This window comes from Lytechinus variegatus, chromosome 9 (genome assembly GCF_018143015.1).
Source record: "Lytechinus variegatus isolate NC3 chromosome 9, Lvar_3.0, whole genome shotgun sequence".
NCBI lineage: Eukaryota > Metazoa > Echinodermata > Echinoidea > Temnopleuroida > Toxopneustidae > Lytechinus > Lytechinus variegatus.
In genome coordinates, this window is record NC_054748.1 from 27688779 (window position 1) to 27712179 (window position 23401).

Consider the following 23401-nt stretch of genomic DNA (forward strand, 5'->3'; position numbering starts at 1 on the left):
ATATTTTGGCAATATTAATGTTGTGAAGTGTTGTTATTTACGTGCCTATTTACGTTTATCATGTGAGATTGTTTGCATCATTGAGAATCTACCTGTCTAGCTATAGTAGCCTATCATACACAGGCAGGAGGCCAATTCGTTTGCCATGTATTCGGTTAGCAAGAAAATCACTGAAGAATTACAGTTATCAATTTTATTGTTGTCTGTGCTTGTCACCTGTTGGTTATTTGATGAAAATTCGTCACTATTAAATGTATTAACTACATTTTGTTCAATATCCTGAAATACGGGACAAATAGGCGTCCCGGGAAGGGTTTGTCGGGACGCCGGGACAAAGGAGCAAAATACGGGACGATCCCGGGAAATACGGGACGTCTGGTCAGCCTGGTTGGTCCTGCATAGGTTTAAGCTGAAGCAAATGAAACCCAAATAATGGAAAAAATTAAACTTATCGAGACAGTATTATGTACAACTTTAATTGATTCATCAGGAAATGAAAAAATATGACAAGCTCTCAACTCAAAAGCATATTTATCTTTGTAAATAAAATTTATTGATGATGGAGTTGAGTGCTCCCAGCCCCATCACTATGTACAGTTTATGGGGGTAATTTTCAAATTGTTTATTGTTATATATTGGAAACATGGAAACAATCTGCAACAATTCACCTCAATTTTTTTCTTTTCTTTGGGTAGGTGACTGCTATTAAACATTTTGGTAAAATAAGGTTGACAAAATGGGAAAATGGTATTTTGCTCATAACTGCATGCACCGTATGTAAGTACATGCCAGCTAGCTCTGACTTGTGCTTGGATAAAGGTTGACCACTGACCTACTTCTTTTTACAAAAGGTCGCGCGACCCCTCCTTTTGCAATTATGACATCACACACGCAATACGTGCTGAACTGGATGACGTCATCTGACAACAAATTGGAAGTAAACAACGTTTTCGTCGCCGAAGAAAGAAAAATTGACAATTAGTAATCATGTAAAAAGGAAACAAAATCATGGAAAATGGCGCTTGTAAAGAAAGACGAAGGAAACCCGTCGACGAAATGAAGAGAAGTTTAGCAACGTAAAATATTTAAGAAACCACAAGTAATCTCCCAAGCAAAATGAAGAAGAGAGTGGTGGAAGTGCGGGAACTCGCGCCTGCCGTGGCAGCACTCGCCGTGGCGGTATTTATCCAGTCTGCCACCGGGAGTTCTGGGGGATCGGGATCTTCTGCACCGACTAGAGAAACTATCGGTGACACGACAACTGGCAACGCTTCAAGTGGAGAGTATGTTCAACGTAAAGAAATCCACGCCCATGCCCCCAAAGTAGTCATCTTTATATTTGGATGCTGTCTGTTTGGCGGTAAGTTTTTATTCCACACTTTAATTGCTTGACAGTGTTAATCTAGATAGACAGGAATAACCGTCGTTTCTGGGGATTAATTCAACAATTTCTGACATTTTACCGTAATCCCCATTCATATGTATGGTGACTGGACCCAACGTAGTTCAGCGGAACAACCAAAATACAGAGACTGAAGCTTTTGATCTAGTAGTAGTACGGCACTTAGTCTTAGTCCTGTTCGCGTTTGTTAGATTTAGAAATTTTCAATTAGGTCTAAACTCTAGTCTAAGACAGTAAACTCTAACTAGTCTTAGATCTAACTTAGAATAGATAGACTAAGTTAGATCTAAAAACTTAGACTCCATTCGTAATTGCGTGATCTGTGATCAATCTGAGGTGATGATGATTAGCAACTTCGCACAAAATAGCGCATGTCAAGCAAGCCTTCTGGTCCCACCCTTAATATTTTAGGCATTAATTACCAATCTAACATTATGGCTTTCAGACTATCATTTGCCACTGACTCATCTAGATCTATTGGACTAACTATAGGAGGTTTACATCTACTATAGATAGACTTCTAATCTAAAATGGTTCTACAGTTGATCTCAGACAACTCAAAAGGTCTCAATATTTTGCTGTTTATCACCAGTAGGCCTAGGAAAAGATAGTAAAAATTAAACATTGTGCAGTCAAGAATCCGGGCTTTAGTTTATTAATATTATTTTTTTATTCATGTTTTATATTTTCTGTTATTACTAGAATTATAGATTTTACTAGACTTGTATTATTTTCATCATAAGCATTGTCATAACTATGTTATCTTCATATTATAATAAAAACAAAAATTTACTCAATATCATTTTCTAAAAGTAAAAAAATTATCCTATCTTTTCTTCAGTATCGGATATTAGTTTGATTTTGAAGAGCTAAATTCTTATGTTTTCTACAGCCATCTCAAGATCCATCTTGAAGAAGCTCCCGATCCCCTACACCGTGATCTTGCTGGTCTTGGGCGCCATCTTAGGCGTGGTCGCATCCAACGTCCCCCTGGTTGAGGAACACACCAAGGACATAGCCAACATGGACCCCCACGTCCTACTACAAATCTTTCTCCCGATCCTCATCTTTGAGTCCGCCTTTGCCATGGATGTCCACACTTTTATGAGATCCTTTCTTCAGGTATACATACAGGGTGTATCAGAAGTGGAAAAGTTTTTTCTGTTTTAATTAATCTTATTTACTTCAATTGCTTCTTTTGGGTCATGGCCATTTTAAAATTGTTATCTTGTTTGTCAATGATTGATTTGTATGATGCTTATTTTATGATGTTCATGTACTTTGTTGATTTTAAATGGTCAAATAAATGAAATAAAAAAAAAATCGAAATTATGCAATTTCTATCAAGATACATAAAAAATACATCAAAAGTCAGCATTTAAGAATACTTTTATCAATGATTCTCTGTGCAAATTTTATATGCTTTTAAATGATTTTAATTGACAATGTATTGTATACCATGTATATTGAAACTGTAAAAAAACTAATTCAGTTTTTACTGCAAGACATGAATTGAATTGGATTAAATTATATTTGTATGCTCAGCTGAGGTTTTGGAGCTCGAGAAGGCAATCAAAATTTTGCTTTGAACACCATCACCAGCACTAATACTGAACTTGAAATCACCCAACGGCCCATAATCTATATAGAGGTTTCAATTGAACCGTGGTAAAAAAAAACTGTGAACTTTGCATTTTATTGTACGTAATTATGGTTAATGCATCATCTACACTTTAGGAAAAATAAAATTTTCAAAAAGGATGCAAACAGGAAAGCATGACAATAAAACAATCTGCATAAAATATTTTGTTCCGTGGTACTTCTGAAACCTCTTGAGAATACGGGTCAATGGGTGCGTGGAGATAACCATTTATTGTCAAGTTATGCCATTACATGCAGCCATGGTCATTTATTCAAATTCTGTAGGTGTGTATTCTTGCCTTGCTTGGTCTGGTCGTGGCAGCGGTCCTGACAGCTGTACTGGCGATGAACCTCTTCAACTACGACTGGAACTTCAGTGAATCCATGATGTTTGGTGCTATCATGAGTGCTACCGATCCTGTGGCCGTGGTAGCCCTTCTCAAAGACCTTGGTACGTTGTAATCTTAAAACTCGCAGAGATTCAATTTGATAGCCATGATGGCATTCTTCTCACCTATTTATATCAAGTTTGTGAAAGTGCATTAATACAAAGAACTTTAGATGAATCACTTCTTAATGAAGGCTTTTTTATGGTTAGTGAAAAGAAACATTGAAGAATTTTTCTATGTAGGCTCTCATGGAACAAAAATGATTTCATATTTTCTTTAGCTGCTTGCGATCATAAGTGCATTCATCCAGCTTTGGACGATTGTTACAGGCTAATCACATTTGAATAATGGTGGGGGACTTTGTAGTCTTCATTTCATTTTATCAGAATGATTTCATTACTTGTACAAATGCTCTCACCAAAGAGAAAAGATTGCATTCACTATGTTGAATGCATTTTCTTTCAAGTGCATTAAAGACAAATGCCAGTAGTTGCAGTAAACACTGATTTCATGAGGAAGTCTGTAAAACCAGGCTTAATTGTCAGTATATTATCGAGGATCTAGATCTGGTACAGTTACATAAACTGAACTTTGTGAAATCTTGAAATCTACGCTAAAAAATGTTCACACTGAAGATCACCAACACAGATAAGCGCACGTGGGACAGTGTATTATTATTATTATTGCTTTGAATATCATGCCCGATGCTTGACCCGAATCCTGTGCTTATTTGCTAATTTCTCAGCAATTACACAATTTCTTCCAGAATCCTTTGGCACATATGTTTTGTTTATACAAACAGACACTTTGGTGGTCATTTCATTGGATTCTGTACGAACTCATTTTGATATCGTTACCAAAACTGGCATTTACCTTTAAAACACCTTGTGGCAATCATTGAATGTGAATCTCTTCTGAATGATAGCAAGGCCATAAAAATCTTTGATTCATGTTCAAGACATTACTCATACATATAACCCTACTGATAAGAAGTGATAGCATGTCTTTGTTTATTGCACTGCAGGTGCATCCAAACAGCTTGGGACTATTATCGAAGGCGAATCACTTTTGAATGACGGCTGTGCCATTGTTATCTTCAATGTGTTCATGAAGATTGTCTTCTTCCCTCACCTAGCATCGTCAGGTATATAATACTACTTCTACTACTACTCCTAATAGTAATAATTATAATGATAATACAAATAATAATACTACCAATAATAATAAAAATTATAATAATGATATTGAAAATAAAAACTACTAATAAAAAGAAGTAAGTAAAAGTGACGATAATGATATTGATAATAATGATAATAACAAAAAAATGTTAATAAAAAAAAATAATAGATAATAATAATAATAGTAGTGAGAATAGAATTCCCCCTGAAATCCCTAGAGGGTCCAATGTAAAATGTAATACAATGTCGCAAATTTTGTTTGGTGAGCTAATAAAAGTAGCCCTGGAAAATTTTCTGTGATTTCTCTGCCTGCATTTAATAATCAGAAAACCAATTCTTGATATTTCAGTCGGCCAGAACGTTCTGTACTTCATGCAAGTTGCCATCGCCGGACCGCTGTTTGGCTACGCCGTCGCAAAATTAACAGTCTTCTGGCTCTCGCACATCTTCAACGATGCCCTGGTCGAGATCACCATCACCCTGGCTGCCACCTACCTCACGTACTACATAGGCGATGTCTGGCTCAAGGTCTCTGGTGTCCTGGCCGTGGTCGTCCTCGGTCTCATCGTCAATGCTGAGAAGACCTCCATCAGTCCAGAGGTTGAAGTCTTCTTGCACCGGTATGTGTACCCTGATCAGGGGAAATGTTTGGTAAATGGTGGTGATTTTTTTACCTGAATGCTAAGAAAGCATGAATGCTTGTAAGCAAGCAACCAGAAAACCAATGGCTTAAGGTCCTCTCCAAGGGACCTGGTAATGAGGATTAATGCCTTACCAAAGGGCACTAGCGCACCAAGCGGGAATCGAACTTGGGGTCACCGGAATCCAAAATCCCTGCTCTTCCGACGGAGCTATTGCACCTCCATTTACCATTTAATTATTTTCATGAAGAACTGATTTTATTCAATTGTATTGATTATTTTTCCTCAACACCTATTTTTATCAGTATAAGATATAAACCTGTTCTCAAACCTTGAACCGCAAACACCAGAATCCATATTTTGTCATACCACCTAGCAAATATACACATTTTACAGCCCTTTTAATTTCAAAGTCCCCATGTTAAATACATTTAAGTAAGTTAATAAGGGTTTTGCTGGTAAACTGTGATGTATGACTTGAGTTGACCTTCGTTCGACCTAGGTGTACACGATGACAGGTGTCCTTAAAGATGGTTATTTGGACTCATCAATCTCACCTTCACCTATGATGGCAGAGACGATATATATATATTCATTAAAGGAGAATGAAACCTTTGGAACAAGATAGCTTGTGTGATAACAGAAACATCAAAGAAACAGATCAACGAAAGTTTGAGAAAAATCGGACAAATAATGAGAAAGTTATGAGCATTTCAATATTGCGATCACTAATGCTATGGAGATCCTCACATTGGTAATGCAACAAAGATGTGTGATGTCACTTGTGAACAACTCTCCCCATTATTTTTTACATATTTCATTTAAACTGCCTCTTTTAGTACATCTATCAGTAGATCATGTGTTCTTTCTATAAGAGGGTATGTATTACCGATTTTTAATGAAAACATCATGGATAAAGAGTTTGTATCACCATTAGAAAATGCAAAAAGAGACACTTTGGGGGTATTTTATAGTCCATCAAAGGGAAAATTGTTCACAGGTGACATCACACATCCTTGTGGCATTGCCAATGGGATGATCTCCATGGCATTAATGATTGCAATATATGTTCATAACTTTCTCATTATTTGTCTGATTTTTTTCAAACTTTCATTGTTCTTATTCTTTGATTTTTCTGTTTTGACACAAGCCTACTTGTTCGAAAGGTTTCATTCCCCTTTAATCATCTTGTTTTTATTCAATTAATTCATTACCCCTACTACATTCACATCAGCATTAGATATGAACTTATTATCAATTATTCCACAACGTGCAGAATGTTTTTAAGTGATTTTGTTTAGATGCTTGCTATGACCTTATGACTCTCATGCCTTGCAATGCGAAGATTCGTGATTCATCCAATTAGGTGATATGACCTTTATATGACCTTGTGATGCAAATCTGATCCGCACTTGATATGAACACGTTATCAACCCTTCCCCAAAACCCCAGAAATTCTTCAATGAAGGTATACTAAATATCTGGTACTTATCCACTTATTTAGATTTCCAAAGATTTGGGGGAAATGCTTGCTATGACCTTATGACCTTATGATGCCCATCTGATCTGTATTAGATATGAACATGTCGTCAGCTGAGAACCAACCAGGCGCTATTGCAGATGAAAGATGTTCATTGAGAACCAGTTGGGCGCTATTACTATTGACTTAGTACCGCAAGAATGCCCTTCCGGCTCTCAACTGACAATTGATTGTTATCAAGTGTTCCCCAATATCTTCAGTAAATGTATTGAAAAGTAATCACTTACCATCAGATATTTTATTTCCCCAGGTTTTGGGAGATGCTCGCTTATCTAGCCAACACCCTTATCTTTATGATGGTGGGTGTGGTCGTTACCCAGAAGGCCCTGGTCAGCGTAGATAGTATGGACTGGTTTTACCTCATCATTCTCTATCTAGCCATCAATATCATCAGGTAGGAATCGATTTAAGGCAGGTATAACCAGGGTTCCCAGTCGTGGAAAATCCTGGAATATGCTGGAAATTTTTGGTCCTGGTGGATGTTTCATGAAGCTGCTTGAAAGTTAAGAGCGACTTTAAGAACAACTGGTGATCCTTTCTTGTGGTAAATGACGGTTCACCATTATATTCATTGGCAATGCTTTAGTGTGTAAGAAAGGTTCACCAGTCGTTCTTGAAGTCGCTCTTAACTTACAAACATCTGTATGAAACCCCCACCTGGAAAGTCAGGGAATATTTGTGAAAAGTCATGGAAAAGTCATGGAATTGCATTTACCTCTTGGCTATGGCAGCCTTCCAGTTTATAGTGTCTCGCAACTCTCATACTCTGTGATCATACTCTGCTATTTTAATTGGTGTTCATTATTCCCATTTTTCCTAGTTTTGTGACATCTGAAATTCGACATAACTCTTGGGATGTCATGGGAAGTCATGGAAAGCAGCAGTTTAGTCATGGAAAATTTAATGGAATTCTTGTTTTAAAATTTCTGTGGGAACCCTGATAATGTTGGGCTAAATACAAAGAAAAAAGGCAAAACATTCATAATTTGCTCGTGAGCAGTCATCCACCATTAAAGATTCATTGAATATCCATACTCATTTGAATATCAATATATTCATTTAATATTCATATACGACTGAAATTTTATGCTCATTTAATACTATTATATTCATATTCACTGATGAAGTGGCAGCTCGAGCTAAAGCTGGGGTAATAATAGTTGCACTTTGTATCCTCTGGAAAAAGCACTGTGTGGATCCAGCTCTCATGATTCTTCATACATATTCATTAAATATTCATACACCACTGAAAACTCATTTCCATTGGATATCAATGAATATTCATGCACCATTGAATGGTCATTTCCATTGCATATCAATATATTCATATTAATTGACTATTTAATCATGTTAACTCAATATTCATACTCACTGAATATCAATATATTCATAATTAAATTTTCATCATCATTGAATATCAATGTATTCATATTCATTGAATATTCATACACCATTGAATAATCATACTCATTGCAAATCAACATGTTCATATTCATTGAATATTCATACACCATTAAATATTCATACTCACTGCTTATCGAAATGTTCATATTCATTGATTATTCATGCTCATCGATTATCAATGTATTCTTATTTATCTATTTATTTAATATTCATACACTTTCATTGTATATTCATATGCTATATAGGGGCATGGTGATCAGCCTCTTTAGTCCTATCCTGTCAAGGATCGGCTACGGTCTGACCTGGCGCAACGCCGTCATCATGACGTGGGGAGGTCTCCGGGGCGCCGTGGGCCTGGCCCTGGCTCTCGTGGTCGAGAACCTTGCTGGGGACAACGTGATCGGGAGCAAGTTCCTCTTCCATACGGCCGGCATCGTGGTATTGACCCTTGTCATCAATGCCACCACCATACAGACTCTGCTGAAGATGCTAGGTGAGATATGAAGGGGATTTTTTTCTTTAATAGTTAAGTCATAAAAGTGTTTTACTTTTACTTATTACTTTTTAGTTCTTTCAATTATGCCATGGGTGATGTGCATATCGATTTTCATCGCAATTGCTTATGCAACAGCCGAGAACATAAGGGGAGGTAATTAAAACTTAAGTAAAAGCAAGAAAAAGTACATTCCAAATTTGTGTAATGATAGTCCTTAATCCTTATTGGGTTGTGAAAATGCTTCTATAGACCTTGTGCACCACGCCGCCATCTTAGAGGTTTCATGTGTTGGTGATCTGTAGCTGGTGCATATCTGACATTCACGTGCATTCTTCTATCTACTGTGGGAGGATGCTATGAGGCTATGACATCATAAGCATAAAGTCTACATTGTTATTACCACCACTGTTACTAATGCTCCCTCTGCTGTTTTGATGATATCAAAAATATAATCAATGATAATACCAATATCTTAGAGTGATCATCTTCTTCCTTCTCTTGGCATGAACATATTTCTGGTATTTTCTATACACAGGCATGAGCGACATATCCATCCCGAAGCGCCTGGCCATGGCCGGAGCGGTGAGGCGCATCCACGAGGGCCAGAACCGAACCTTTAACATGCTGAAGGCAGACCGCTTCCTCGCCGATGCCGACTGGGACATCGCAACGGCTGCTTGCGAGATTGTTGATCCATATAGCACCAAGGCTGGTGATGATGTAGGTAGAACATATCAGATCTGGGGGGTGTTTCACAAAGATTTGAGTATGACTTAGTGTACCACTGAAATGCCTAGCAGCATGTGGTATAAAAGACCACATTGGTCAGATCATGGCAAGTGGACGTGCACTACTGCGTATTGATCAATAAGATTGCGCATTACATATCATGTATGCTTCAGCATTTAAGTGCGACTTAAGTCACACTTAAATATTTGTGAAACACCCCCTGGTTGGTGTATTATAATCGGGTCGTATGTAAAGAACGACAGGTGAACCTTTCTTGCGCGGGAAATAATTACCAATGAACATTTAATGGTAAATATCATTTACCACAAGAAAGGATCACCAGTCGTTTTAAAGTCACTCTTAACTAACAAACAGCTTGATGAAACGGCCCCCTTGGGAGTGCTTCATGAAAGGACAGGCATTTTATCCGACAGCTACCTTACTAACAGTGCTTTTTGGTCAATCAAAAAGAAGGAAAGTTGTCAGATCTGACAACTTGTCGGACAAAACTGTTGGTGAAATGCTTCCCAGGGCCTGATGCAAAGATATGCAAAAATCAAGTGCAACTCCCAAATACGTGTTTCATTGGTTGCAAATCAAGTTGCGATTGATTTTTAAAATGGGTTCAATTGCAACTTTTTTGCGAATGGCCTCAGGCATGGTAAAACCCACCAATAGTCACACTTGGTGATTTCCAGTCAGAGGACATCATGAGTGGTTTTTGGTCAGAACAGTCAAATTTTTAGTAATTTGTATCATTTGAAAGATTACACAGGTACTTTTTTTTCTATATGACAGGTTTAATGACACCCATGTATTGTCTTTTTGGGAGTTTCTTACATTATGTTCTGATTGTAGTGTCAAAAAGTATGCCATTTCGATTCAAAGTGTGACTTTTTAAGTCAAATTTGACTATTTGTTAAAGACCGGTGACTCAACACTTGCTCTGGGCTTTATTTGTCCAAGCTATTGTAGAGTTTGGGTTGCAAAAAAGGTTTTATGTCATGTTTAGGGTTAGGTTTAGGATAAGGTATAGTGTTACATCAAGGCCCTGTCTTACAAAGAGTTGTGATTGATCTGATTGATCCAATCATCCACAACTATGGAAAGCCAGCAACGTCAACATCTAAAATACATTTTTGTTCAAAATGTTTTGAAGATATGATGTGTATTCATACATTCACAGTTCCCTTGAAGATTCAGCGTGATTCTCTTGGTTCATTGAGGAGATTTTGCAAATCTCCTTGATAAACAAATTATGACACTGATTGATTTCCATATAATTATGATTGATTGGATCAATCATTACTCTTTGTAAGACTGAGCCCTGTTTTGAATTATGTCATTCCAATAATGTGTTGAATTTGCTGCAGGGCAAAAATCATGGAATATAAAGACCACCCAGATTTATCAGATCAAATCAAATCAGCAAAATCAAATTAATTGATCATTACTCTGATTGTTAAGGGGACATAATAGTCTAGTGGCTGTGACATCTGTCATTCAATCATGGTCCCACAACACAAAGGCAAGCGATTAAATGTACGCTGGATTGTCATGATTAATCACAAGTTGTAATTAATGCAATCAATCATAAAAATTGTTCTATGATGATTGCTAAGCTTGGTGTTTTGGGCCCCAGAAGGTCATGGGTTTGAATCCATCCATGACATGTTTTTTTTTTGCAAGAAATTTACCCACATTGTGCTGCACTCAACCCAGGTGAGGTAAATGGGTATCCAGCAAGATCAATTTCTTTAATGCAATAGTGCTGAAGGCAGCGTGAGCTAAAGCCAGGGTAATGATAATCATTCGCCTTGGAATAGATCATTTCCAGATAGATAAATGGTTTTTTAGCAGACAAAGGCTGAATTACGTGAATTTGTACAGTGTAAAATTTCAGTATACAAACATATAAACAAACAGTAAAAAAATAACAACAACAGTGCAAATCAATGTATGATATAGGGAAGGGGATACAGAGACGATTGTATACAAAGGAAGAAGTAATGTCAGAAAGAAGAATGGGAAAAGATTGGGAATAGACTAAAGTTATATACTAATATAGAGCATTTTATCATAATGAAAATTTTGAACATAAATATATATTTGAGCAATATCGAATAAATACCAATAGATATCTGTGTAAATTTCTCACTACGTAAAGAGTGGATTGTACAAAATAATATTTGCTCTTTTTAGGAAAATAAACAAAGGAAAGCTATTAAATAGGTGTAAATTGAAAGAGGGAAACGTGTATTCTTTACAAAAAATTTCTAAATAAAACAGTAATATGGGTTGGGATTGTTCTCGGTATACACTTTGCAAATGATTATTGTTATTAACGTGGAGAATTGTGGCCCAGTGGATTAGTCTTTGGACTTTGAAACAGAGGGTCGTGGGTTCACATCCCAGCCATGGCGTAATTTCCTTCAGCAAGAAACTGATTCACAATGTGCTGCACTCAACCCAGGTGAGGTTAATGGGTACCGGAAGGAAGTAATTCCTTGAAAAGCTGTGTGTGTGCTATGAACGCCTAGCTTAGCTGGGTAATATAGGAGCGCCTTGAGCACCTAACAAGGTGGATATGTGCTCAATATGAATACCCTATATTATTATCATTGTGATTGTTTGTACAGGACACACCTGTTGATGAACTGATGTTTGGAGAGAGGAAAAGCGTGTGTCCGGGATGCAAGGCCATGGTGCCCAATGAACCGTCTCATAAGGAATTCGCCGATATGATGGAAGAAGCCAGGCTTAGGATGCTCAAAGCAGAAAAGGTAATGTATTAAAGATATGTTTAAATGTTTAAACCAAGTCATTCTTTTAGATCTGTGGTATAATGCATATTAAACCATTTTGCTATTAATAAGCATTATGGCCCGAATTCGCAAAGGTGGTTTCGAAAACCCACGGTTGAGTCTATGGTTTATGCAGATTTTCTGTATAAATTACGCTTAGTTTAGCGCGTATCAGGCGTATGTATAAAAAATGTAAAATGGTGAGGCGCGCTTTGGTCACAGTGCGCCAAATTGACACATGTTGCCGTGGTAATCCACACTATTCATGAGTCCACTGTTTCTATTCATGAGTCCACTCTTCAAACAGTGGACTCATGAATAAAATAGCGTATCTAACCATGGTAACAGGCGTCAATTTGGCGACTGTGACAAAAGCGCGCATCAGCATTGGACATTTTTCATACACGCGCCCGATACGCGCTAAATTAAGCGTAAGTTATACAGGAAATCTGCATAAACCATGGACTCAACTGAGGGTTTTCAAAACCACCTTTGTGAATTTGGGCCTATGTATTCAAAGTTTGTCCCATTTTCTTTCTCTTGATGATCACTGAACTATTTGCTGAATCAACTACAACATGGGTCATGTACTTGTATGCCTAACAGGTGGTAATGATCTGGGGCCCGTTGCAGAAAGAGTTGCAATCAAACGCAACTCTAAAAATCATGCGCAACTTGATTTTCAACCAATCAACAGCGCGCATTTCTGACTTGCAATTGATTTTTTGACTTGCGTTTAAACGCAACTCTTTCTGCAACGGGCCCCAGGGGTGGTATTCTGAGGTCACTTTATCTTTAAATATTTTATTTTATCTCTTAAAATAAAATTGGTATTCTGAGATGACATTTTATCTCTCAGATAAAATTTTAGATTTTATCTTGCGTATTAATTTTATCTTGCGTATCTACAAATGATACGCAAAAGAACAATGCCTGCGTATACACATACCCATCGCGTATCTGGCCATTGCAACGCAGATGATGTGCTTGCGCCGATGTTACTTTGAAGAAAAAATAAAATAAACTTAAAAGAGGGTAGAGGCTATTTTATCTCTGCGACGTTGATTTCACCAGTATTTCAAGGTGAATTAACCCCAAATGGTGACATGAAAATGAAGAAAAATTATATACTTATTGAGAATAACACCTTAACGTTGTTCCTGTGCAATCAGAGAGTATTTCAGAAGACTTTTCTTTACTAATATTGTCTTTGAAATGATGTTTGAAAAGATGCGATATAGACTTCGAAAAAAGATGAGAGTATTGTCCTTTTTGTTAAAAAGAAATCTCCGTAAAGAAGCGCAAGCATATATAGTGCAAGCGTATTTGAAGTCAATAAATTGACGCAATCTGGCCCCTTTGCCACACCTCCTGGCGGTATAGATTTTAATTGGTTGAGTGATATGAGAGAGCTATAAAAGCGCGTTTCTAATTGGATATTGTTTAAAAAAATAGGTGTGACTTACAGAGATAAAATGAAGATAAAATGGTTCTCAGAATACCAATTCGGAGAGATTTTAAGGGTATTTTATCTCACTGATTTTAACGGAGATAAAATATTTTATTTTATCTGAGATAAAATGGATCTCAGAATACCACCCCTGATTACTGTGGGGGGGGGGCATCAATGAGAGGTCAGCTTGATTGAGGATTTGTTTGTTTTTATACCTATCACAGATCAGCTACTGGAAGCAGTTTGAGCATGGTATGCTCGCCAGGGAGGCAGTGCGTCTCCTTGTGCAGCATGCCGAGGTTGCGGCTGACCAGAAGGACCAGTTTATCTTGGTGGATGACCTCAAGAAGTCCTGGCAGGTCAGAGGCATCTATCCTTGGCTGGTGAGAAGAGACCATGGCTCGTATTCTGAACTTGGGTTTAAATTTGTGGTGTAATTAACTGTAGCCAATTGTGACATAAAACTCGAACAAAAGGGGTTCACAGTATCAGCTCATTTGACATTCAAATTATTCTTAAATTTCTGGGAAGTATAAATGAGATAGCTGTCTTGTCTTCGCCTTTAAAGAACAAGGAAGGAGCACAGTGAACACACAAAAAATATGATGGAAACAGAATTTGTATATTTTCTACTTCCCATACCTTAAGCACAGAGTTAGTCCATGGCCTAAGTTGAGTCAGACGTCATAATACAGGCCTATAAGATTCAAGCTTGCATTAATTAAAATCTCTCATTTCGAACATACCCCAACACTATCTGTATTTCGTGTGGGGTAATGTAAATGTAAATGTGGGGTAATGTAAATGTAAATGTGGGGTAATGTAAATGTAAATTGAAAAAGTTCTTACTTCAAAGATATTAAACTACTCATACATGCGCAAGCTTGCATGACAACACTGTCATCTCAAATGCTGTTGCTACTGTCAATAGATACACTGTAAGCTGACCTCTTATTTCTTGTCTTATCTTTTATACTAGCCATATATGTGATTATATGTATTGTATTGTTGTGTTTTTGTCTTCATGTTATGTCTGTTCTACTTGTCCCTCTCTCATGTATATCTCGTCTGTCTGTCTGCCTTTCTCTCCCTTCCTCCTTCTGTTCTGTTCTTAGTATCAGGTGCACTATTATTATTCTATTATTATATTATTATTATTCTATTATTATTATTATTCTATTGCTATATAAGTAGTAATATATATATTGTTTACTTTTTCCTTTTTTTCAAACTGTATACGTATTTCCTATAGCAAGAATGTCCGTTCTTATTGATTTATTTCCTGTTTAAGGATAACTTATGATTATTACATACTGTTATTTTAGGGAACTTGCCTTGTAACAAGCTTTGCTTTTTTGCATGTTCCCCCCATATCCAAATTTGTTCATTATTATTATATGCTTTATCGTTCAGTAACATCAATTGTGTAATTTGTATGTCTGAGTTATATTATATACTTTGTGATATCATGGATATGGAAATAAAATGAAATGAAATCATGAGCCCGACTTCAAATCCTCCGTTATCAGTCAGTGCCTAATATCTTTCCACCAAATTGATGTCTTTATGATTACACTTATCTTCTTGCACAAAGATAAATCATTTGATACTGGGAACTTCCTGAAAAGAAGTGGGAAATTGAAAAAAATATAAATCTTTAACTTGTTTAGGATATCAGCATGAAAAGAAATCACTCAGACATTAGAAAAAGACCAAAATCTAAGCTTGGTCAAAGCAAAATGACCCAGAATATGTGATAATTTAGCTTTACAGGCTTCCTTTTAACCTTTCCTCCCTCCCTCTATCATGTTTGTCTCGTTCAGTTACCCCATCAAGCAAGTGGACTACACTGCCTTGCAATTTTTGTCTCACCTGCGAAGCAAAGTGAGACTATAGGCGCCGCTTTTCCGACGGCGACGGCGGCGGCGGCGGCGGCGGCGTCAACATCAAATCTTAACCTGAGGTTAAGTTTTTGAAATGACATCATAACTTAGAAAGTATATGGACCTAGTTAATAAAACTTGGCCATAAGGTTAATCAAGTATTACTGAACATCCTATTAGAGTTTCATGTCACATGACCAAGGTCAAAGGTCATTTAGGGTCAATGAACTTAGACCATGTTGGAGGAATCAACATCGAAATCTTAACCTGAGGTTAAGTTTTTGAAATGTCATCATAACTTAGAAAATATATGGACCCAGTTCATGAAACTTGGACATAAGGTTAATCAAGTATCAATGAACATCCTGCATGAGTTTCACGTCACATGACCAAGGTCAAAGGTCATTTAGGGTCAATGAACTTTGCCAGAATTGGGGATATCTGTTGAATTCCCATCATAACTTTGAAAGTTTATGGATCTGATTCATGAAACTTGGACATAATAGTAATCAAGCATCACTGAACATTTTGTGCAAGTTTCAGGTCACATGATCAAGGTCAAAGGTCATTTAGGGTCAATGAACTTTGGCCGAATTGGGGATATCTGTTGAATTCCCATCATAACTTTGAAAGTTTATGGATCTGATTCATGAAACTTGGACATAATAGTAATCAAGCATCACTGAACATTTTGTGCAAGTTTCAGGTCTCATGATTAAGGTCAAAGGTCATTTAGGGTCAATGAACTTTGGCCGAATCGGGGGTATCTGTTGAATTACCATCATAACTTTGAAAGTTTATTGGTCTAGTTCGTTAAACTTGGACATTAGAGTAATCAAGTATCACTGAACATCCTGTGCGTGTTTCAGGTCACATGTCCAAGGTCAAAGGTCAATGAACTTTAGCCGAATTGGGTGTATCTGTTGAATTACCATCATAACTTTGAAAGTTTATGGATCTGATTCATGAAACTTCTACATAAGAGTAATCAAGTATCACTGAACATCCTGTTCCAGTTTCAGGTCACATGATCAAGGTCAAAGGTCATGTAAGGTCAATGAACTTTGGCCATGTTGGGGTTTTTTGTTGAATAACCATCATATCTCTGTAAGTTTATTGGTCTAGTTCATAAAAAGAGGACATAAGAGTAACCATGTATCACTGAACATCTTGTGCGAGTTAGAGTAGTATGCAAAGTCAGCACTGCTGCTATATTGAACCGCGTGATGCAGGTGAGACGGCCAGAGGCATTCCACTTGTTTGTTTTTACTCAGGCTGACTGCTAACTCCATTTGTTTACTATATTGCCATGGAGGAATTTCACAAATCTAAGGAGAAGAATCAAAATACGATTCAGAATTTTTTTATATTCAATGAAGCATATCCCATTTCATATTTTCCCTGTGTCCTACCAGAAACGCAAACTTGAAGACCTGATCAGCGAGAAGAAGATCGCTGCCATCCCCACGCCCAAGCACAAAGTAGGAAAACTCATGTATAAAGTGTGCCACCACATGGCTTTCGACATCACCATCAACATCGTCATCATCCTCAACATCATCCCCATCATCATGGAGTTCATCATCCAGGACAAGTTGGATGCACCAACCCCCACAGCGGCGCCCGGGACAACCGTGAGCTCGGAGCCGACCACCTTTGAGAAGATCAACGATGCCCTCAGGATCTCAAACTTTGTCTTCTTCTGCATCTACGCCATAGAAGCTATTGTCAAAGTGAGTCTTAGCCAGTGTAGGTAACACATGAGGGCGACAGGCAAATTTCGTCCTCACGACAACTCAAATCGCCCCTAAAATTTCCCAAATGCATGCTTTGGGGCAATATTCTTTCTCAAGTCGCCCCAAGATCTGTCGCAAACACCTTTTACTGCATAATTCCTTGTTACCCCAAAGCAGTGAGTATCCCTGAAAATGAAGGAAATAGCCCTTAAAGGGATGGTCCAGGCTGGAGATATTTATATCTCCATAAGTAGAGTAAAAGTCAGAAAACAAATTGCTGAAAATTTGATCAAAATCGGATGACAAATAACAAAGTTATTAACTTTTAAGAATTTGCATTATTCCGGTGAAACAGTTCTAGGCATGTCTTTATGAATATTCATGAGGTGGGCTGATAATGTCATATCCACACTTGTTCTTTTGTATTTTATTATATGAAATATAATTCAAATTTATCTACCAAGGACTAAAACAATTGGATTGACAACTGATTAAGTGCATTACTTATTTATTGCCGCAACTTATTTCATCATAATGGAGACACATCATTTACACATGTATGAAAAAATGAAACAATTATGAGTTCATGTAATAAAATAAGAAAAGGGAAAGTGGGGATGTGACATCATTAGCCCACCTAATGAATAATCATTTGCATATGAGAGGTTTTCACAAAATATTGATCAACTTTAAAAGTCAATTACTTTGTTATTTGTTTTGATAAAATTTTGATCAAATTTTTAGCAGATTGCTCTGTGAATTTTACTCTATTTATTAAGATATGAATATTTTCAGCCCGGACCATCCCTTGAAGCTGACAACGTTTTTAAAACCATGTGTTTACGTAGAGTAAAAAAAATGAAAGGTAACAATTTAGAGAAATTTTTGAGTCCCTTTAATGTTCCTCAATTGCCCCAATGTAGAAATAAAAATAAAACAATTTCTTACCCTGGTTTTAACCCATGAACACGGGTTTAATTTAAAGTCTTGTTTAATTAACTATGTATAGTCCATCATTACAGCTAGATTTAATTTGTCAGCTTAATTGATATTCAGATAATTCATAACTGACTGGGAATAATTATTGAAATAATCTTTTGGTACATGAATTTATTCATGAATCCATTTATCAATCAATTCATTAATCCATATATTTAATAGGGTTTTCTTATGCATTTGTTCATTGAAATCAAGGTATCAGTCTTCACTACATTGTGAGCCACTGGAACAAGTTTCATGTGTTCATTCTTGTTATGGTTTTGGTCGATATCATCATTTATTCATTCATGTGGAGCGTTGTGGCCCAGTAGATAAGTCTTCTGACTTTGAAACAGAGGGTCATGGGTTCGAATCCCAGCCATGGCGTAATTTCCTTCAGCAAGAAATTTATCCACATTGTACTGCACTCGACCCAGGTGAGGTGAATGGGTACCCTGCAGGATTAATTCCTTGAATGCATGAGCACTGAGAGGCAGCTCGAACTAAAGCCGGGGTAATAATAATAATAACAATGCGCCTCGGAATAGAATATTTCTAGATAGATGGCGCTATATAAATGCCTATTATTATCATTATTATTATTCATTCCTTCATCTATTGATTCATTAATCTGTATATTTATCAGCTTTTGTTTGCCTTTCTTCATCAAAACAGATATATTCTAGGTCTCGATCGCCACTACATTATCAGCCACTGGAACAAGTTTGATCCGTTCATCCTTGTCATGACTCTGGTCGATATCATCAATTCATTCATTTATTCATTCACTTGTATATTTATTAGCTTTTGTTTGCATTTCTTTATCGAAACCAATAAATTCTAGGTCTCGGTCGCCACTACATTATCAGCCACTGGAACAAGTTTGACGCTTTCATCCTTGGCTGTGGTCAATGTCATCATTGTATTCATTAAGTGATTCATTCAAATATTCATGTATTCATTCATTAAATCATCCGTATATCAACCAGTTCATTAATCTGCATTAAAACCAACAGATTCTAGGTCTTGGTCCCCACTACATTGTGAGCCACTGGAACAAGTTTGATGCGTTCATCCTTGTCGTGGCCCTGGTCGATATCATCATCGCAGAGACCCTGATGGAGGGCACTGTCACCATCGCCATCAATGTCTCCTCCCTCAAAGTCGTCAAGCTATTCCGACTCCTACGAGGCCTCAGGATGCTCAGGCTTACCAAGGTATAGCAGTGTTACTTCATTTTACTTTACTTTACTTTACTTTACAGATAAACTCTGATATTTCTAACAACAGAAAGTAAAACAAAACTTACAAAGAATCATCAAAACTGGAAATAAATGATATCTGCCGAAATGGTTTTTCAGAAAACTTACAGAGTAAAGAGCTAAATCATACCATGAAGAATTCTTTTAAGCATGGTGTTTAGGTGTTTGATGTAAGGTGTTAAATCGGGCAAAGAGAAGTAGGGTTACCAAGATACGGTGTTTGGCGTTGATTAAATGTTCTAAAATCAATCGTAAGTTTGCAATGAATTGAAAATTTTGAATTTATTGCTTGTTTGCTTGTCGCATTAAGAAATATTGGTTTTCTTCCAATGAAATTGATTGACTGCAGATTTTCAGTTGATTTTTGCTAAATAACTTCCATGCAACATCCCCTTACGCTTTCGGTCCTTGTTTTAGATGAATAACAAAATTAAAAATTTTTCACCATTACTTTTGGGAATCTCTATTCTGTAGGCTCTGATCCCTCGGCTTATCACGGTGGTCAACGGACGCATCAACAACCAGCTCAGCCTTGGCTACGATGTCGGCAAGGGCTACATCATCGGTGAGGAGGAAGTCGGCAAGATCATCGATCACATGGTCGACAACAAGAAGATACTTCGGGAGCTCAAACACATCTCAGAGACAGGAAGACTACAGGTGGTCAAGGAATTAGGTATAGTTGACTGGTTTATATTGACTTGGTCCACAATCAGTTGGTCTACTTGTTAGGTAGAAAATAGTCTAAAGCACTTGATCTACTTCTTAGGAAGACTAATGTCTACAAGCATTTGGTCTTCTTACTTAGAAAATATTCTAAAAGCACTTGGTCTACTTCTTTGGTAGAAAATAATTCACAAGCAGTTGGTCTACATCTTAGGTAGACGAATGGTCTACAAGCATTTGGTCTACCCCTTAAGTAGACTAATAGACTACAATCAGTTGGTCTACTTCTTAGGTAGAAAATGGTCTAAAGCACTTGGTCTACTTCTTAGGTAGACTAATAGTATAAAAGCACGTGGTCTACTTCTTAGGTAGACTAATAAACCACAAGCACTTGGTCTACTTCTTAGGTAGAAAAAAAGTTTACAAGACTAATAGACTACAAGCAGTTGGTCTACTTCTTAGGTTGACTAATTGTCCAAAAGCAGTTGTTCTACTTCTTAGGCAGAAAATAGTCTTCAAGCAGTTGGTCTACTTCTTAGGTAGAAAAAAGTCTACAAGACTAGTAAACTACAAGCAGTTGGTCCACTCCTTAGGTAGAATAATAGACAACAAGCAGTTGGTCTACTTCTTAGGTAGACTAATAGTCTAAACCACTTGGTCTACTTCTCTGAAAACTCTGCATGCAGATTTGATGGAAAAAGGTTCATTTCAGTTTCCTCAGCTAAACTTATGGTCTTCGCCTTTGTTCGGGAAAGTTGTGGATCGGATTTGCATTTTTATATTTTAAGTGTACTTTACTGGAATAAGTCATTTAATCTCCACCAGGTCTTCTACAGAGGGATCACCCTGGGATTGCCGTCTCAGTCAAGACCCGTCAGGCAATCCGCACCGTTCTCAACCACTCTCGTGAGACCATCCATGAACTACAGGGGGCGGGCTTGCTGGATGAGACTGAAGCTCACAAACTGGAGAAGGTGAGTAATGTTAGTCACACAAATGAAAACTCCAAACGGACCGATATATGTCATTAGAAATAGTGTAATAGCTTTGATCAGACTGGAGCCATTTTCTCTGGTGTGGCTGTATTATAACCAATAACCCACAAAGAGGGTAGGCTTGCTCCATGAGACTGAAGCTAAAACCTGGAAGGGTTAGGATCCAATATCTTGTTTTCACACACGTTTTTAAGAAACTTCCATTGGCAGATTTTACTTCTGCACTCCTGACAACTGATTCAGTGCATTAGTTATTTATTGCCGCAACCTATTTCATCATAATGGAGACACATCATTTACACATGTATGAAATGAAACAATTATGATTTCGTGTAATAAAATAAGAAAAGGGAAAGTGGGGATGTGACATCATCAGCCCACCTAATGAATATTCATGACGATGTGCATATAAGTGTTTTCACAAAATATTGATAAACTTTGAAACTCAATAATTTTGTTATTTGTTTTTGGTTTTGATAAAATTTTTATCAAATTTTCAGCATATTGCTCTGTGAATTTTAGTCTATTAAGATACAAATATTTTCAGCCTGGACCATCCCTTTAAGCTGACGTTTTTTTAAAAACATGCGTTTACGTAGAGTAAAAAAATGAAAGGTAAGAATTTAGAGAAATTATACTGAGTCCCTTTAATATTCCTCAATTGCCCCAAAGTAGAGAATGAAAATAAAAAACAATTTCTTACCCTGGTCTTAACCCATAGGCCTGTATTATGAACACAGGTTTAATTTAAACTCTTGTTTATTTAACTACATATAGTCAACGAAAACTCCAAACGGACCGATATATGTCATTAGAAATAATATAATAGCTTTGATCAGTCTGGAGTCATTTTCTCTTGTGTGGCTGTATTATAACCAATAACCCATTTCCACAAAGAGGGTAGGCTTGCTCAATAAGACTGAAGCTAAAAACTGGAAGGGTTAGGATCCAATATCCTGTTTTCACACAGACGTTTTTAAGAAACCACTATTGACAGATTTTACTTCTGCACTCCTGTTAATTTCTGTATACCAAACCCCAAAACCCCAACAAAATATAAATATAAGTAAACATTTGGCAGATCAGTTACATATTTTGACATCATTTAAAGCTTATATGATACTTAAGACTTAAACTTTAAAGGCTTCGATTTTACAGTATATGAAAATTCTTTGATTCATATGGATAATGTCAAAAACCAAATCCTTGTAATCAATAGAGTAAGATTAATTTAAGAAAACTATCAGAATTGGAACTCATTGTTAAAATTCTTGATCTTTTCTCCCATTTTTTTTTACAAATCAAAACCTAGACCGTTGAGATCAAGATGAAGAGATTGATGAACGCTCCTTCCAGTATTCCTCCACCTCCTCCGGAGAACCTCCTAAAGAATGTATCATGGCTAGCCGGAGATGAAAAGCTCATCAATTTTATCAAGGTGAGATATGGGCCCTGTTTCATAAAACCGTCTTTGATTGGTTTTCACTGACAAAATTGCTGTTAGCCACTCAACTGCAGGGAATTCTGTAGGTAAGTTGGATTCAACTTTTGTGGTATACATGTATTCTCTTTGGTGCCCCTAATTTGATTTCTCTTGCTTCCCTCATTCTTTGTTTCTTTAAAATCATGTTTTGCCTGTCTTTAAATGGTTAAACAAAGATATTGAATTGACTTGATTTAAATTAAATATCACTGCAAAATTGCTTCATTAAACATCCAGAAACAGATAACTTTGATATTGCTTCATCAAGCAAAACATAAATAAATTGGTCAACATTGCGCTGCACTCAACCCAGGTGAAAGGATTAAGTACCTGGCAGGATTAATTCCTTGAAAGCAACAAGCAGCAGAAAAAGCAGCTGGAGCTAAAGCCAGGGTAATATATAAATATAGTACACTATTGAATAGGCAACGAGATAATCAATGCTTTACCAATGCTATATGTTATTATGTTTAAACCAGGCCCGTGCCAGCCTTCTTCACTTCGACTACGGTGAGGTAATCGTGAGAGAGGGTGACGAATCAGACGGTCTCTTCCTTATTGTATCGGGACTTGTTAAGGTAAGTAGAACAAAAATTGGTAAAAAATATTGCTATGTCCTCTCCCCTCTCAAAAGCCTGCTTTTTGCGCGGTGCACAAATGTTTGAATGACAAAGAATGGCAAAGTCCAACATTTGCACTTTAATGTGTGCGAAATGTACGT

General features: G+C 37.0%; 1 protein-coding gene across 1 annotated transcript in view; it reads left to right on the forward strand.

Annotated features, from left to right (window-relative positions):
* Nucleotides 1–936: 936 nt before the first annotated feature.
* Nucleotides 937–23401, forward strand: part of LOC121422156 (sodium/hydrogen exchanger 10-like) — a 32896-nt gene continuing 10431 nt past the window's right edge. Inside the window, exons 1-16 of the mRNA XM_041617054.1 lie at nt 937–1360; nt 2295–2524; nt 3329–3494; nt 4457–4576; nt 4960–5230; nt 7042–7185; nt 8441–8688; nt 9227–9411; nt 12060–12203; nt 13902–14060; nt 16976–17293; nt 19291–19491; nt 20011–20212; nt 21028–21176; nt 22510–22635; nt 23160–23258. Coding sequence (XP_041472988.1) covers nt 1117–1360; nt 2295–2524; nt 3329–3494; nt 4457–4576; nt 4960–5230; nt 7042–7185; nt 8441–8688; nt 9227–9411; nt 12060–12203; nt 13902–14060; nt 16976–17293; nt 19291–19491; nt 20011–20212; nt 21028–21176; nt 22510–22635; nt 23160–23258 — 3006 coding nt within the window. The 5' untranslated portion in view covers nt 937–1116. The remainder of the gene's footprint in view (nt 1361–2294; nt 2525–3328; nt 3495–4456; nt 4577–4959; nt 5231–7041; nt 7186–8440; nt 8689–9226; nt 9412–12059; nt 12204–13901; nt 14061–16975; nt 17294–19290; nt 19492–20010; nt 20213–21027; nt 21177–22509; nt 22636–23159; nt 23259–23401) is intronic.